The following is a 17,519-nucleotide window of genomic DNA, read 5'->3' as shown; positions in this document are numbered from 1 at the left end:
CATGGGATTGGGATGAAGGGATCTTTTTATTACTGTAGATAGGGGAAAGAGAAACAGATGAGGGGAGTAAAAATCCTGCCCAGCTGTGGATTCCCTAGATAATTGTAATGTACACCTTTGATATCCACCTTTCCAAACCCTTCCTTTAGCCCCCTTCCAGCATGCTGTTTGGCTCTAAGGCTGCTGCTCTTCTGCCAGCAGTAAGAATAAATTCATTTAATCTAAATTTGAATTGAGTCTAAGTCTCTGGTCTTTCTCAGTGGATCTGAACACCACAACATGTGCACATGTGTGTATGTATGTGGAAGCCAAGGTTAACACAGGGTATCTTCCTCAGTTCCTCTCCACCTTATATTTTGAGTCTAGCTAGCTTGCTCTGGGGATCCCCAGCCTTTAATATGCTGAGATCACAGGTAGGTCACCACACATGTCCAGAATTTATTAGGATGTTGGGGGTTCAAACATAGATCCTCAGACTTCCACAGCAAGTACTTCACCTAGTAAGCCACCTCCCTGACCCTTCTCCTCCTGCTTTGCACGAAACATGACAAAATCCACTAACAAGAGTTTTATTAAGATAAAAGGGACAGACGAGTGCTCAGGCCTGTGGGAGAGACACGTGTGTGGAGAAGAAGAAGAAGAAGAAGAAGAAGAAGAAGAAGAAGAAGAAGAAGAAGAAGAAGAAGAAGAAGAAGAAGAAGAAGAGAAGAGAAAGCCGGGAATATGGCATCGGCTTATAAAGGCTGGGCGGCGCATGAGTGTACACAGGTCGATGTAAGTACTTCACGCATGCGCAGATCACATGGCTGTGTTGCGCACTCTTACGCAACCATGTAAAGTCACGGGATCCTGATCACATGAGACGCCTTGACCCAGAAATGGCTATTTTGACCTGGAACTGGCTAGGCGGAAGTGTCCAGGTTCACCGGGCATGCGCAAACATGCCCAACCGTGGGGGCGTGTTATAAACCCATCACCTGCCAATCCTGGAGTACTCTTACCCTGAGGGCGATTTCCTCCAGTCCTTGGAGATGTCTGGAATCCTCTGTCCTTCTTTAAGCCCCACATTGGGTGCCAGTCTGTTGTATTCTGGGTGTGGATGTAGGTTCACACAGATCTGTAGAAAGAAGTACAGAGGCACCTCAAGGATGAGTTTTTAGCCTTTTCCAGCTGTAGGTTGGATTTCCTCTATAGACTAAACCACTCAGGCTAATCAAAGGGTCCTTTTATTGTTATACAATTCACACCTTTAGCAAGTTTATACCAAAGTCTTTGATCTAAGCCCTGTAGAGAGGGACAATACCAAACCCAAATTCTCAGTAAGAATACAAAAGTGTTTTGAGTTGTTCTTACTAAGTTTGCATAGCCTTTGATCCCCTAGGAAAACTCTCAGATAAGACTTCAAACAAAAGGTATGGAGACAGAGGGTAAAAATCACAAACTGTAGATCAAAGCCAGGTGCTAACACTCCAATGTTGAACTGGCTATAGCTTTGTGGGAATTCTCCCTTCAGGTACTGAAACTGAACCTAGATCTTCTGTAAAAGCAGCCTGTGCTGTGAACCCATCGAGCCTTCTCCCCAGACCCACTGCGAGCACCTTTTCTGTGAAGCTTTCCACAGTCCCTGGATGCAAGCAAGTCTCAGACATGCTACTTGCTCGTGCATCTCCAGTCACAATTTCAGAGAAGCTCAGAAAGTTGGCCCGCAATGGTGATTGTGTGTGGGGTCCCTACCATGAGCACCCGAGTGTGGATGAGCACCTGAGTGTGGTGGAGACCACTGCTTCTCTCATTTATGGATGAGGCTGGCAGAGGATGTGACCAGATAAAAGCGAGGCTGTTTATGATAGATATGTGGTCTCATATAATTCTCCAGAATTTGGCTTCAGAGACTAAAAGAAAAAAAAACAAAACAAAACAAAAGCAGTCCTTTGAACAGAAGGAGTTTCTCTTCCTTCAGTCCATGACAATTTGCTCCACCCTTCCTTTATCTCTTCTGCTCTCTAGAGCAACTCAATATAAGGCTAAAGTACAGTACTCCTAGCAAAGTTACAGTGAGGAGGCTGTTTGACTTCTATATCAAGCCCCAGGATATGTTTCTAGGAACCAGTCAACCACCATGAAGATCTGTCCTAGGAGAAAGCGTTGGACTCAAGGTATCCTGCTTTTGGCTGTGTTGGCTCTGTTCTTCATCCTGCCCTCCTTCATGAATGAGCCTCGCACAAAGCCTTCCAGGTAAGAAGGAGCCGATCCTGTGATTCCCAGAAAGACTACCCAGTGGGGAGGCCTGGGGAACTCTGAGCCACCTGGGGTTCCACATGGGGTGTTAAGGTCAGGAGTCTGATCAAGTACCCCTGGAAGGAAGGCCCGTGTCAGAACTCAGAAGAGATGCAGATGGAGGAGGTGGTGGTGGTGACCCAGGCGCCCAGAATCCCAGGAGGCTTGTGCAGGAGTTGGGAACTCATGGACTGAGTCTCCAGAGGGCAGACAAGACACAAGGCAAGTTGCCCCCAAGGGCTGGTGAGTAATAGGGCAGCTGAAGAAGGGCTTGTTCTTATGTGCCACTCTCCTTGACCCGAAGCAGAGACTTAGCCTGTGTATGTCCTGTGTCTCAGAGGCATTCTCACCCTGAACACTGAGTCAGTAGAATTTAAGACCTCCCGTTGGTGGGGGTGGGGGGAAACGTCAAATCATCCCCAAAGGAATCCTCCACAGGAACTTCTAGAACATTTAGCACATCTTCCACAGTGAGACCCTCTTCCCAGACTCGATGAAAAAGCTTTTTTGGTTTTTACAGCTCAACATTTTAAAACAATACATTCATTCTGTCACAGAGACAGGGGGGAAGTACCCACAAGCTCAGTATGTGGCTCAGTGGGTGGATTGCTTGCCCAGCATGAGCAAAAACTGGGGAGGCAGAGGCTGGAGGATCAGGAGTTCAAGTTCAGCTACATAGAAAGTTCAAAGCCAGCTTGAGCTACAGGAGACCCAGTTTAAAAAAGAAAGAAAGAGAGAGAGAGATAGAGATAGAGAGAGAGAGAGAGAGAGAGAGAGAGAGAAAGGAAAGGAAGGAGGGAAGGAAGGAAGGGAGGAAGGAAGGAAGGAAAAAGTACAGAGAAGTGAATCAGGAAGTGAGGGTCTCCCTGACTCTGTTACTCCCTAATACTCTGGTGTGCCCAGCGCTCACATTATCGGAGCTGGCCCTTCTGCAGTGTGGATCTGCACCAGGCCCTGCTCTAAACGCTCCAGTTTCTCACTCCTCATTGTGAGGAAGACAGACAGTTAAGGTGAGTCAGCATTACACCGCTCGGCCTGTCACAGAGCTGGGCTCAAACCCAGGCATCTCCATCCTGTAACCTGAGTCTGACGCCTGCAGGTTATGTAGCTGGGGATGACTCTGAACTTCCGATCCTCCTGCCTCTACCTCCCAAGTGCTGAGACTGCAGGTGTGATCCACCATGTTGGTTTAGGAACACATTTTACCTGGATAAGATTTGTCCATCTTTCCTTTGTGGTCATTAGATTGTGACTTGGGGGAAGGTTGGTTCAACACTCCTCCCAAAAATGCAAAACATCTTCTAAGTCTCCTACAAATGCCTCTATACTTCTGTTCACTTCAAGAGTTCATTTAGAAGATACTGATTTTTGTTTGCGCTATGAAGATGTGTTTGTATCTGTGGGGATTCTGTTTGTTTGAGACAAAGTCTCACTATGTAGCCCTGACTGTCCTGGAACTTACTATGTAGACCAGGCTACCCTCAGACTCAGATCTGCCTGCCTCTGCCTCCCGAGTGCCTGTGCGGCTATGCCGAACCCTCTGTGATTATTTTTGTCACATGATAGCTCAGTTGTCGTGTGCATTTGTAGATGACAACAGCTGTCACAGTGTCAAAGGTCATAACTAGAAGAGGACTCCAAGGTTGCTAGAGAGAAGCTTCTAGTAGCAGTGGGCTGCAGGAGAATCACTCCAGGCCCCTGAACCCAGCCAAAGGCACAGGCTCCCGCATTAACGGGTATGGTAAACAGACTGGTGCCCATTTCTGGTCTAGCTGAATGTCAATCAGTTGTCCATTGTTTAGTACACTTGGAATGTGTGCTAAACAATGGTGCCCATTTCTGAAGGCTGAATGTCAATCAGTTGTCCATTGTTTAGTACACTTGGAAGAGAATAGAACTACTCTATCCTGTCTAGGATCTCTATGGCCCAGGCAGCTGTGGAGCAAGAGCTTAGCACTTCCTGTGTTAGTGGTCAAGAAGTGGAACCCTCACTCCCAAAAAAGTGTCTGTAGACAATGATGTTGCTGGGAACTGTGGGAGGCAGGAGCCTGGGAAAGACCCTCTGAGGGGTCTTCACAGCTGAGGCACTTTCCCCAGAGAAACCTCAAATATTGACTGTCGAGGCCATGACAGCAAGAGTTGGGTAGCCAACAAGCTGACTGAACCTCAGGGCAAGCAGGGACATCTCTGTCCAGTTCGTGGACTGTACTACCCAAAGAGGATTTGAAAAGGAAAAAGAGATGGGGAAGGAGTGAGGCTCAAAGGTAGAGCACTTGCCTAGCATTTATGGGGCCCTGGGTTTGATTCTTAGCACTGAAAAAAGAAGGAGGGAAGAAGATAGATAGATAGATAGATAGATAGATAGATAGATAGATAGATAGATAGATACATACATACATACATACATACATACATAGATAGATAGATAGATAGATACATACATAGATAGATAGATAGAAAGAAAGATCTAACACAGACACAGTGTCTCACGATATAACCCAAGCTGACCTCAAACTCGTTGATCCTCTTGCCTCAGCCTTCCAAGTGCTGTGATTATAGGCATGTACTACCACTCAAAACTAGAATGAATTTTAAAATCACCTGAAGTGACTGTAACATGAAGCATGTTCAATAAACTGTATATATAATTAAGCTCCAAATGATTGACAGAGCAAACAGTCGTCAGGGAGAGAGGTGTCTGAAAGAGAGTCTAAACGGTGTCTGTTGAAGGTTTCAAAGACAATATACAGTTTGCTTGAGAGTTCAAGAATCAGCCTGCAGGTGAGGAGGAGTCTACAGAGAAAGGGGGTAACCTAGAACAATTTACAGAGAAAGGGGCTAACAATCCATCAGCCTTGCTGAATGGGGAAGTAGCATCCTCACTATGGAGGGCTTGTCTGGGAAGTAGGGAGGCCCCAGAGAAGGGTGGGGCCAGAGGACAGTGGCAAAGGACTTTTAGGGCAGAAAGACTGCCTTATGAAAGCAGGATTTTTGAAACCATCTAGTGTGATATTCAAGGGCAGTTGGGCAGAAAGATTGCCTAAATAGTTGATTATGTCAGGAAGTGCAAGGAGGCTTTAGCCACTGAAGCCCAAGGAGGATCCTGGACAAGAAAAAAGTGAAATTCGGTCTGGAGAGATGGCTCAGAGGTTAAGAGCACTGGCTACTCTTCCAGAGGTCCCAAGTTCAATTCCCAGCAATCAGATGGTGGCTCACAACCATCTATAATGAGATCTGGTGCCCTCTTTTGGCCTGCAGGCATACATGCAGGCAGGATACTGTATACCTAATAAATAAATAAATCTTTTTTTAAAAAAAAAAAAGGAAAGAAGTGAATTTCAAGAGATATTTAAAGGAGTGGTGGGAGGAAGAGGGAGATGCAAAAGTGACCATAAGTCTTACAGCTTGGAGGAGCCATAGTGTTGCAGGGAAGCAGCAAAATCAGAAGAAGAAAAAAAAAAAAAAAAACAAGCCAAACAAAAATGAACAAACAAAAATAACTAGCAAGGGGCAACTGGAGGGGAACATGCACTGGGGAGGTTGCAACTGGAGGATCTTAACTTTGAGGCTAGCCATCACCATACAGAACTCTGTCTCAAAAAAGAAAAAAAAAAAAAGGACTGGGGAGATGGCTGGGTCAGTTAAGCACTTGGCACACAAGAGTGAGCATTTGAGTTTGGTTTCCAGCACTCATGTAAAATCTAGGCATGCATGGACACTGGGAATCCTAGTGCTTGGGATGTGGAGACAGGTGGATTCCTGGGGATCAATGGCCAGCCAGCCAAACCTACATAGCAAGCTCTCAGCCAATGAGAGACTCTGTCTCAAATAGCAAGTAGAAAGTTGCTAAGGAAGAAACCAGAGGCTCACCTCATGTATCCACATATATGCACATACATGTGTGCATGCATCAACACACAAAAAAATAATTTACTAAAGTTCAAAATAAAGAGAGGGTCATTGTGAAGGTGGCAATACCCTCTTTTATGATACATCAATTCAGAACTGGAATCATTTATCAGCCAAGCCCCAGGGACCTATGTGTGTGACTTTGGTCTTTGCAACTATACAAGACTGACATTTGTTCATGTTTTCAAAGATAGTAGATACGAGGTCCATAAAGTTCAAGGCTGGTCCTCTCAACCTAGAAGTTACAAAACAAATATTTGCACATAGGGGATTTTGGCCCTGGGTGCCGTTCTTACTCTGCCTCTTTCTGATAAGCTCTCAAGAGATATAAAGTCTAACAGAAGAGAGCAAGGCATGAATCTGAAAGTGTTAAGTATTTATGTGGTGTTGTTATTAGTACTGAAGTCAAGACGGACAGTGGTTACAAAAGAAAGTGGCATAGTTCCAGCAAGTATGGAGAATGCCAGAGCATCATGGAAACAAGAGGGTTTGTGTGATGCCCAGAGGCCACTTCAGCAAGTGGGGACGTTGCAACCTAAGGATGCAACAAGTCAGTGGCCACTAAGGAACATAACACTAATGGAGACTGAATGAACCTGAACCCAAGATCTATGGGACTTTTTAGTTTTATTCTGTTTGAATAAAATATGTGCACGGCGCTGGAGAGATGGCTCAGTGGTTAAGAGCACTGATTGCTCTTCCAAAGGACCTGGGTTCAATTCCCAGCACCTACATAGTGGCTCACAACCACCTGTAATTCCAAGGGCTTCTAGAGAAGCCAATATCCTCTTCTGGCTTTCCCAAATACCAGACACACATATGGTGCACAAACATTCAGGAAAAACATCCCTACACATAAAATAAAATAATAAAATTTAAAACAAAAAAAAGAAATGCCTAATTTCTTAAAGATTTATTTTTATTATTTCTAATTTTGTGTGTGTTTGTATGTCTGTGTGTACATATGAGTGAAGGTGCCAATGGAGGAGTGGGATCCCCTGGAGCTAAGGTAATAGGTGTTTGTGTTAATCCCACTGGTCGAGAATAAGACTACTACCACAATTTAAAGTCAAATTTTAAGCAAGTTTTAATTAAATACTGGCCAGGTGGATGGGCTCTGGCCAGGTCCATCTCTGGATTTCCAGAAAATGGTCCCAAGTCCTGATTTACAGTGGCTTAAGTAATTCCCATCAGGTCCAATCAGGAGCTAGCATACATCCTGACGTATTTCCTGCCTTGTTCCTCCGGCCCAGGTGTGATCAAGAACATCTGACACAGATGGGTTGAAAACACTTGTTTAAGGGAGTGAAAACATGCGGCTTGTTGTCTCCCATAAACAACAGCCTCCAGCATTTCAGGAACTATCTTGGACGAGAGGCTTGCAGATCAGATACATTTTTGTTCATGGATCTCTTAGGCAAAGTAATTAAAACTTAAAATATAACTTTGGCTCTCACAGTTGTGAGGTACCTACTGTGGGTGTTGGGGAAATCAAACTTGTGTCCTCTGGAAGAGCAGTACATACTCTTAACTGCTGAGCAGTCTCTCCAGCCAAGAAATATGCTGGTTTTCTCTAACCCTCTGTTTTCAGAGCTTGGACCCCTGATCCAGCAAGCTACAGCATTTAATCCCAGAGGGCCTCACTTCTATACTCTTTCCCGGGATGCCATCAAGGGCTCCAGGACAGCTGATGTAATGCCATGGAAAGGGATGGGCAGCTGATTTTTAAGCCACTGATTGAGCTGCGATGGAGACTGCTATTATGCCTGTCCCGTGGATTTTTCAGATGCACCTAGCTTAAGTGGGAGATCTAACACTGTCTGTAGGCCTGTCTTCCTCTGCTCAGCATATAGCCATTTCCTCCCAGCATCTCTTAGGCACACAGAGCATTGCAGTGCTATATGGAATCACAGATCTCTCTCTTCTCTCTCCTCCAGGGAGAGGATATGGTAAGAGGAGGTAATGAAGTCCCCCTCTGTTTAACTGCTCTCTAAAATATATGTAGCTGAAGATGACCTTTAACTTCTGATCTTCCTTCTTGTATCTCCTAAGTGCTGGAATCACAAATGTCTGCCACCACACCCTGTTTTATGTGGTCCTGGAATAGAACCCAGGAGTTCATGCAAAGAAGGAGGAGAAGGGTCAGGGAGGTGGCTTACTAGGTGAAGTACTTGCTGTGGAAGTCTGAGGATCTATGTTTGAACCCCCAACATCCTAATAAATTCTGGACATGTGTGGTGACCTACCTGTGATCTCAGCATATTAAAGGCTGGGGATCCCCAGAGCAAGCTAGCTAGACTCAAAATATAAGGTGGAGAGGAACTGAGGAAGATACCCTGTGTTAACCTTGGCTTCCACATACATACACACATGTGCACATGTTGTGGTGTTCAGATCCACTGAGAAAGACCAGAGACTTAGACTCAATTCAAATTTAGATTAAATGAATTTATTCTTACTGCTGGCAGAAGAGCAGCAGCCTTAGAGCCAAACAGCATGCTGGAAGGGGGCTAAAGGAAGGGTTTGGAAAGGTGGATATCAAAGGTGTACATTACAATTATCTAGGGAATCCACAGCTGGGCAGGATTTTTACTCCCCTCATCTGTTTCTCTTTCCCCCATCTACAGTAATAAAAAGATCCCTTCATCCCAATCCCATGGTGATAAATGTGTTTATAAAAGCAGAAAGCAGGGACATCATTACCTAGTTCTTATCTCACCTGAAGACTACTAGGATCTCATAGACATTCCAGGGCAAAGGTCAATGGCCCTTAAGAGATGCCTGATACCATCTTAAGGTTCTTTACCCATCACAAAGGAGTTTGTGTGTTAATTATTACACAGGTCTGAACATTCTGAGGGAAGTGTCACAAACTGACTGGGATAGAGCCAGCAGTAACAGTGCTATCAGGTTAGGGCTAGCTGTCACATCCACACACACATAGATGCAGACAACACAAACAAAAGACAAATAAATTAATTAGCTGAATGCCTTCTATTCACTATTCACTGCTTTGTAAAGTCCTTGTCACAGTGTTATGAGGCAATTTTCTTTTATATTAATTTATTTTGTGTGGGCTCAAGTGTGCTGTGGTGCACATGTAGAGGTCAGAGGTCAACTTGCAGGATCTCACCTACCATGTGGGTCCTCGGGATCAAAATCAGGTTATCAGGCTTGATGGTAAATGCTTATACCAGCTTGTCAGCCCAAATTAGTATCTTAAGGTGGAATGGAATCGATATTGTTTGTTTGTTTAAAATGGGATCTGAGCATAGCCTAAGATGGCCTGAAACTCATTATGTAGACCAGGCTGGCTTTGAACTCTTGATCTTCCTGACTTATCTTCCTAAGTGCTGAGGTCTGGAATGGGAAAGATGAGCATTAACATGCTAAAGAAGCCAGATGGTGGTGGCACACACCTTTAATCCCAGCACTTGGGAGGCAGAGGTAGGCAGATCTCTGAGTTCGAGGCCAGCCTGGTCTATAGAGCGAGTTCGAGGACACCCAGGGCTGTTACACAGAGAAACCTTGTCTCAAAAAACATGCTGAAAAAAATGGGGCTTCAAATGGTTGTGACTGGCACAACACCTCGTTAGAGGTGGGCCTTTCTCATCTGACAGGACACCTGATGGCAGCTACAAAATGGAAGAATGTTGTCTTAGTTACTGCTCTATTGCTATGAAAAGACACCATGACCAAGGCAACTTATAGAAGAAAACATTTAATTGGGGCTTGCTTACAGCTTCAGAGGCTTAGTCCATCATCATCATGGCAGACAGCATGGCGGCAGGCAGGTGGGCAGGTGTGGTGATGAGAGCGCTCTGCAGACAGAGAGAGTCACTAGGCCTGGCTCAGGCTCTTGAAACTTCCAATCCCACCCCCAGTGACACACCTGCTCCAACAAGGCCACACCTCCTAATCCTTCCCAAACAGTTCCACTAACTGGGAACCCAGCATTCAAACATAAGAGCATATGGGGACCATTCCACTCAAACCATCTCAGATGGCTTTCAACAGACTAACATAAGAGCAGAAAAACAGGGCGAGGCAGTGATGGTGTACACCTTTGATACCAGCACTTGGGAGGCAGAGGCAGGCAGATCTCAGCGAGTTTGAGACCAGCCTGGTCTACAAAGGGAGTTCCAGGACAGCCAGGACTGTTACACAGAGAAACCCTCTCTCAGGAAAACAAACAAATAAATAAAAAAGTTTTTTTTTTTTTTTTTTTAAAAAACCCAGGTGCTGGGGAGATGGCTCCACTGGTAAAGTGGTTACCACACAAGCATGAGATCAGAAATTTTGAGGTCCAGCCTCTTTAATTCCTTCCCAGGGGCCCAGAAGAGATGCTACTAATGGCAGGAAATGAATCTAAATACACAGAGCTCTTTCATCCAACTGGTTTATTAATCTGCCACCATAATTCTGCCCAGTTCTCCTAGGAACCAGTCTATATCTCTCCAAAAATAGCAACAACTTTCATGATTACAATACAGTACAAGAATTGCAAGGTCCTCACCAGAAGCTTCATTTGCAACCCAAAGGGGGAGTGAGTAAAGGTGGAGTTAGATAAGAGCTGGAATAAATCAGAAAAGGAATTTATGTGCTAGAAATATATCCTCATATGTGGTTAGGTCAAAATATTACAAGTCTATTATAAATGTGCTCAAACTACAATCTTACGGGTGATAGGGTAAAGAAATCTATAAGTCACTAAAGTAAAACTGCCTCTATTTTCCTATGCTGCAGTTTTTCTGACAAAGTGGGAAGGGGAGTACTGACAGCCAGTCAATCTGCATCACAGCTTGAAGCACCTGGTGAGAAGAAAACCCTTTGTTCTAAGAAGTTGCTCTAGGGCTATAAGAGGAGGCAGATTTGCACAATAAGCAAAGCTATGCACCTAGGAGCCAGGCTCTTGGCCTAGGAGTCAGGCTTTGTCTCCAAAAGGATGTTTTACCTTAATTCAGGGACTTCAGGTGCTTAGTAGGTGGTCTGGCCAGCTATTCAGTTCCTCACTTGTCCTTGGATGTTTTGTTTGGAGCTGGCCTTATCTTTGGATATAGTTAAAGGAGATTTTTGCAGAAGGTACCCAATTCAAATGCTAAAAAGGGAGCAAGGAGCCTGGAGGCAGAAAGCCCTGTCTATGAGACCTTATCCAAGTGCCTTGAGCATATATATGTCCACACACACTGTTCCTGGGGAAATTATGAGCACAAGAAATTCATAGCAAGAAGAAGCTGATGGGCTGGAGAGATGGCTCAGAGGTTAAGAGCACTGACTGCTCTTCCAGAGGTCCTGAGTTCAATTCCCAGCAACCACATGGTGGCTCACAACCATCCGTAATGAGATCTGGTGCCCTCTTCTGGCCTGCAGTCATACATGCAGACAGAACACTGTATACATAATAAATAAATAAAATCTTAAAAAAAAAAAAAAAAAGAAGAAGCTGAATATTAAAAGCCAAATAACACCAAATATTCCCTGATAAATGGCTTCCCTCTTGAAGGATTCCTTGACCCTTCAAGGTGTAGCTTTATCATATACAGCTGGACTTCTAATTCATATTCCTGTGGCCTGTGACAATGACCTGAGTTCAGATCTCAGCACCAATAGGCATCAGCCTATAATCCCAGAGGACTGCTAGTGTTGGATTAGCCATGCAATTTAGTTGAGTTAGTGAGCATCAGATTCAGTGAGAAACTCTGCCTCAGAAAATAAGATGGACAGTAATAAAGGAAGATAGTACTGGGGTTACAGGTAAATATATAGCTGTATTTATGCTGGATTTTTTTTTAACATGGGTGCTGAGGATGCAAACTCAGTTGCTCATGCTCACACAGTAAGCACTCCTGCTCACTGAGCAGTGATGTTTCTGGCCTGTTTGTATAATATCCAACCTTCAACAAGAGTTATCTGTGTTCAGGTGTCAGTGTACAGAGAAGAATAAAGAAAATCCTCAGGAGATGCTACAGAAGGCCATACCCCACAGACCCATCATGGAGCTGCCACTGAGAGTTCGAGACAAGGAGACGACCTCTGTCAGGACAGAGAAGCTGGGCCTGCAGAATCAGGACAGTGAGGCAGCCAGAGGAGACGGGGAAGAGAAGAGGAAGGAGATGACCACATGGAAAGCATTGGGGAAACATCAGAGCAAGACAAAGCCTACCGCAAAGACACTTGTTCCAGAAAGTCGGGGTAAAATATTGACAGCCACAGGAGCACTGTTTACAAGGCTGAAAAAGAAACTGACGGCCACAGGAGCCGTTCCAGCCAAGGACAAGGAGGCCCAGGCCAACCCATCCCCTGCCTCTTTCCCCCACCCCACCACACAAAGAGGCCAAAGGCTGAAGGCCTCCAACTTCAAGTCTGAGCCTCAGTGGGATTTTGAGGAAGAATACAGCTTGGATGTGGGGGGCCTGCAGACGGTGAGTTGGGACCTCCCCACTTCCTCAACTTCCACCCCCCACCCCGAGCAGCCCCTTCCTCCAGGCTCAGCTTTCAGTCTTGACCTTGACCCACCCTGTGCTCGGCCCAGTGCTGCTGTTGGGCCATCCTTCCTTCCTGTGACAGCCAAGGTCAGGGAGGAGAAGGCAGGTCCAGAGTCAAGGTCTGGGCAACTCAGGAAGGTGTGGGTGGAGAGGGGTTTGCCTTGAAACCCTTGAAGAGAGCCTGGGGCAGGTCAGCAATCTGTGGGGACAGAGTATGGCCAGTTCTGGGGTGTGGGGCGTAAATCCTTATTCTATGGTTGTGGGACTGATGGACAAGACCATAGCCTCATGCCCAGCTGCTGCCCTCCCAGGATCACTGCCATCCCTGGAAAGCCTAGTCTAGTACCTTCGCTCTCTTCCAGGCTCGGGAAAAACTGCACATGTTCAACCCCATGCACCTCCCTGATCTTTCCCACCCCTGCCCAGGAGGCTAATATTGAACACCTGTTGGTGTATATACACAGAACAGGATCATAGTCCCAATGGTACCGTGGACGTACCACGTGTGGCCTTTGGCCTTGCGAAGGTGTAACTAACTGCCTAGGAGCCGAGGGGGCCTGTTTTCTGGGACTAAGGTGGGCCCAGACATGGAGAATTAGGCAGCCAGACATGGGGTCCAGAATGAAAGAGGGAGCAGGGCAGGAGCTTTCAAACTGCAACACCCAGCCCAGCCCCTGGCTAATGGCCTTCCTGGACCACTCCCTTGCCTGACATGGCCTCCCTCACATAGACCTGCCCCGACTCTTTGAAGATCAGGGCCTCCAAGTCACCAAGGCTACAGAATATCTTTCTGCCCAACCTCACTCTCTTCCTGGACTCTGGACACTTCAACCAGAGCGAGTGGGACCGTCTAGAACACTTTGCACCGCCCTTTGGCTTCATGGAGCTCAATCAGTCCTGTGAGTCCTTACTTCAGGGCAGAGGGTAGCCGGCGTCCAGTCTGGGGTCTGCCTCCTTTCGGGACTCTGAATGGAGCCCTGCTCTGTTCCAGTGGTAGAGAAGGTGGTGACCCGCTTCCCTCCGGTACCCCAGCAGCAGCTGCTCCTGGCCAACCTCCCCTCGGGGAACTCCAGCTGCATCACCTGTGCTGTGGTGGGCAACGGGGGCATCCTGAATGATTCACACGTGGGCCAGGAGATAGACAGCCATGACTACGTTTTCCGGTATGTTCTCCATCTCCAGCCCCTTGTCTGCAGATAGGGACTATTATGGGGACCTGACAAGTGTCCCCAATGTCTTTACTAGAAAATGGAGTGTGTCGACAACTCCCGCCTTCCCTGCTCTATCCCTGCTCTCCCACCTCCACAAAATTCTCTCCTCCATTCAGACCATCTAGTTTGATCTTTCTCTATAGGCTGAGTGGAGCTGTTATTAAAGGATATGAACAGGATGTGGGGACCCGGACATCCTTCTACGGCTTCACTGCCTTCTCCCTGGTCCAGTCAATCCTCACACTGGGTCGTCGAGGTTTCCAGCATGTGCCTCTGGGGAAGGTGAGAAGAGAGGAATGGGCATGGGCACACACAGCCTCAGGCCATGGGAGTCACAGAGGAGAGCTATGAGTCTGGGACATCACAAGCTCCGTTCCTATGAGGGCAAGAGCAGTAAGAACAGCCACCCGGGCCATGGGAGAGCCAGTGTACAGTCTGGAATCAGAGTCAGGCCATCCCCCGCCCCCGGTCCTCAAGACAGTACTCCTGAACCGCTTCCTGTCCTTGGTCTTCAGGATGTACGGTATCTACACTTCCTGGAAGGCACCCGGGACTATGAGTGGCTAGAAGCGATGTTTTTGAATCAGACCCTGGCAAAAACCAAACTTTCCTGGTTCAGGTATCACTTCCTTTCCTGCCCCCAAAGTCCAGGCCAGACTGAGAAGTGAGTGGCTGATTTCAAAAGCATTAGAAGGGGGGACTGCCTCTGTGCCACCTGGAGATGGGATAGTGGTCACACCATGACCCTGACTTGGCCTCCAACAGGCCGGGTAAGAGAACAGGTCCTGAGTGATCCATCCCTGACTACAGGCACAGGCCCCAGGACGCTTTCCGGGATGCCTTGGACATGGACAGATACTTGTTGCTACATCCAGACTTTATCCGTTACATGAAGAACAGGTGAGGGCAGAAAGCCCGGGGAGGAGCTGTGGTCCCTCTCATCCTTGCTGTCTCCTGACAGCTGGGGATCTGGATATCCTGAACAGGTTTCTGAGGTCAAAGACCCTGGACACTGCCCGCTGGAGAATATACCGTCCCACCACTGGAGCCCTCCTGCTCCTTACAGCCCTTCATCTCTGTGACAAGGTAAGGTTGCAGAGCATGGCCCAGGAGTGGCTGCACACCTCTGATGGGAACAGGGAGTGGGCATAAGCATGCATGAGCACCCAAGGAACCTGCATCCAGACCCCTAGGGACAGAGCCAGGATAGAGGAATGAGGGAGGCCCCAAGAGACAGCCAGTGCAGTCCCAGCCCTCCCAACCTTTCTGCAGGTGAGTGCCTATGGCTTCATCACCCAGGGCCACGAGCGTTTTTCTGATCATTACTATGATAAATCGTGGAAACGGCTGATCTTTTACATAAACCATGACTTCAAGTTAGAGAAAGCAGTCTGGAAGCGGCTGCATGATGAAGGCATCATCCGCCTCTACCAGCGTCCAGAAAATCCAAAAGAAAAGAACTGACCAGCTAGGCTTCAGGAGTCTTCTGGATCACCAGCGGCACAGGGTGTAAGGATTCCACAGATGTCCCCACGCATCTCCCAGGACTCAAACCTGCTCCAAGCCCTTCGAGAGTCCCAAGGAACAGCTGTGCAGAGACCAAGGGTTTGGAGTCCTCTGGAAAGTCACTGCAGGCTCTGGTAGTTTCTTGCTCAAACCTCACACTTAGAATTTGAGCCAAACCCCGAACAATTCATTTGACGTTATGTTACTTTTCAAACTCTGTCTTCAGGATTTTGGACTCTGGAACCTAAAACGACACTAAGGAACAGATTGAGGCACTGGGTAGTGGTTGGAAGAAACAAAACAAAACAAAAAACAAAAACAAAACAAAACAAAACAAAAAACACCAACAACAAAATCTTCATTTAGACTTAATGCCCCAGTTGGGTACCAAAGGGCCTGCGATTTGCTCAAATAGTGCAGTAGCGGCTCCAGCCGACAGGGGGCGGCAGCTGAGCGTCCGAGCGCGGATTGCCTCTCCTTGCAGTGGGAAGAGAAGTCTTGGTGAATTTTGGGATGGACAGAGCCGATTGGCCCTGTTCTGGAGTACTTTGCCGGGGCAACGCTCTGCCGGGGTAGTGCTTGGGAAGAGTGGAGCCGGCCCAGCACTCCAAAGCACAATCGAGTGCAGGGCTGAGCAGGATGAAGTTGTGGAGGGCAATGCAAGCTTCGAGGGCAGCCGAGGTGCCGCTGGGCAGGACGCGCAGGATTGCCCAGAGGTGGCCTCAGGGGAGGCTGGCTGAAGGGTGTGTCTGCCTGGGGTCGCCCCTTTCCCTGCGCCCTGTTCTGGACAGCTCTGGGACTAGCAGGCGGTGCTGGGAGAGGGTGCTGCGGCCACCACCACAGCCACTTCTCTGGTCTGGAGAGTGACAGTTGTTGTCCCCGCTGCCCTATCACCACAGCTTTGCAGGGGTGGCCACCGCATGCAGTCAGAGCAGAGAAAACAACAGGGATGCAGGGAGGGCCTTTGCCCAAGTCCCCCCCACGTCCAAGTCGGCCCCAAGTCAACTCGGCCTCGATTAGCCTCTTTTTGTGGCTTCCCTCTGCCTATATCATACAACACACAGTTAACCCACTCTGGAGAGAGCAGGCAAGAGAACTGGAAAAGAGACGCTTGGTGGTGCAAGCTCGCCTAGCAGGCACAACTCCTGTGTCCCAATCCAAGACCAAAAGGAAACAAAGTTACCTCGTCGTCATCATCATCCTCCTCCTCCTCCTCCTCCTCAGGGTTAAGAGCACACACTGCTCTTCTAGAGGACCTGAGTTTGTATCCCAGTACCCATGTTAGGCAGCCACACCTGCATATAACTCCAGTCCCAGGGGAATCTATTAATGGCCTTCTGCACTGGCTGCTCTTCCAAAAGTCCTGAGTCCGGTTCCCAGCAACTGCATAGTGGCTCACAACCATCTGTAATGAGATCTGGCGCCCTCTTCTGGTGTGCAGGCATACACGCAGGCAGAACACTGTATACATAATAAATAAATAAATGAATGAATGAATGAATGAATGAATGAATGAATAAATAAATAAATAAATCTTTAAAAAATGAAAATAAACCTTATGTAATAAATGGACGTGTCAGCAGCATAAGAACCACAAGGCCTCGAAGCAGCATGCATAGCTGGTGTGGTGGAGCATGCTACACGTTATAGGTCTAGGAAAGGTGCTGTGCCGCTGGCCTTGTGTCACTGTGACACTAGCTAGAGTCATCAGAGGGAACATCAACTGAGAAAACACTAAGATTGGGCTGCAAGCAAGCCTGTAGGGCACTTTCTTAACTAGTGACTGATGTGGGAGAGCCCAGCCCATTGTGGGTGGTGCCATCCCTGGCTGGTGGTCCTGGGTTCTAAGAAAGCAGGCTGAACAAACCATGAGGAGCAAGCCAGTAAGCAGCACCCCTCCATGGCCTCTGCATCGGCTCCTCCTCCAGGTTCCTGTCCTGCTTGAGTCCTGTCTTGACTTCTTCAATGAACAGCGATGTGGAAGCATAAGCCAAATCAACCCTTTCCTCCCTAGGTTGCTTCTGGTCATGGTGTTTCGTCACAGCAGTAGTAACCCTAAGATAGGTGATATCCAGGGCCTGGGGAGATGGCCCAGTGGTTAAGAGCACTGGCTGCTCTTCTAGAAGACCTG

General features: G+C 47.4%; 1 protein-coding gene across 1 annotated transcript; it reads left to right on the top strand.

Annotated features, from left to right (window-relative positions):
- The first annotated feature begins 2,119 nt into the window (after positions 1-2,119).
- Positions 2,120-15,641, top strand: St6galnac1 (ST6 N-acetylgalactosaminide alpha-2,6-sialyltransferase 1). Its single transcript, XM_059270754.1, has 9 exons — positions 2,120-2,235; positions 12,107-12,608; positions 13,402-13,570; positions 13,663-13,834; positions 14,026-14,164; positions 14,398-14,501; positions 14,693-14,782; positions 14,869-14,968; positions 15,155-15,641. Exons 1-9 carry the CDS (start codon positions 2,120-2,122, stop codon positions 15,344-15,346), a joined length of 1,584 nt encoding a protein of 527 aa, XP_059126737.1. The 3' UTR covers positions 15,347-15,641.
- Positions 15,642-17,519: the final 1,878 nt, after the last annotated feature.

Source organism: Peromyscus eremicus, chromosome 8a, assembly GCF_949786415.1.
Source record: "Peromyscus eremicus chromosome 8a, PerEre_H2_v1, whole genome shotgun sequence".
Lineage (NCBI taxonomy): Eukaryota > Metazoa > Chordata > Mammalia > Rodentia > Cricetidae > Peromyscus > Peromyscus eremicus.
Note: the sequence above shows the minus strand (reverse complement) of the source record. Positions and strands in the feature narration are given on the sequence as shown.

Coding starts and splice junctions, on each gene's coding strand:
- St6galnac1 (XM_059270754.1), top strand. CDS start 2,120: ATGAAGATCTGTCCTAGGAGAAAGCGTTGGACTCAAGGTATCCTGCTT. Junction 14,783..14,868: donor ATCCGTTACATGAAGAACAG/GTGAGGGCAGAA, acceptor TATCCTGAACAG/GTTTCTGAGGTCAAAGACCC. Junction 14,969..15,154: donor CCCTTCATCTCTGTGACAAG/GTAAGGTTGCAG, acceptor ACCTTTCTGCAG/GTGAGTGCCTATGGCTTCAT.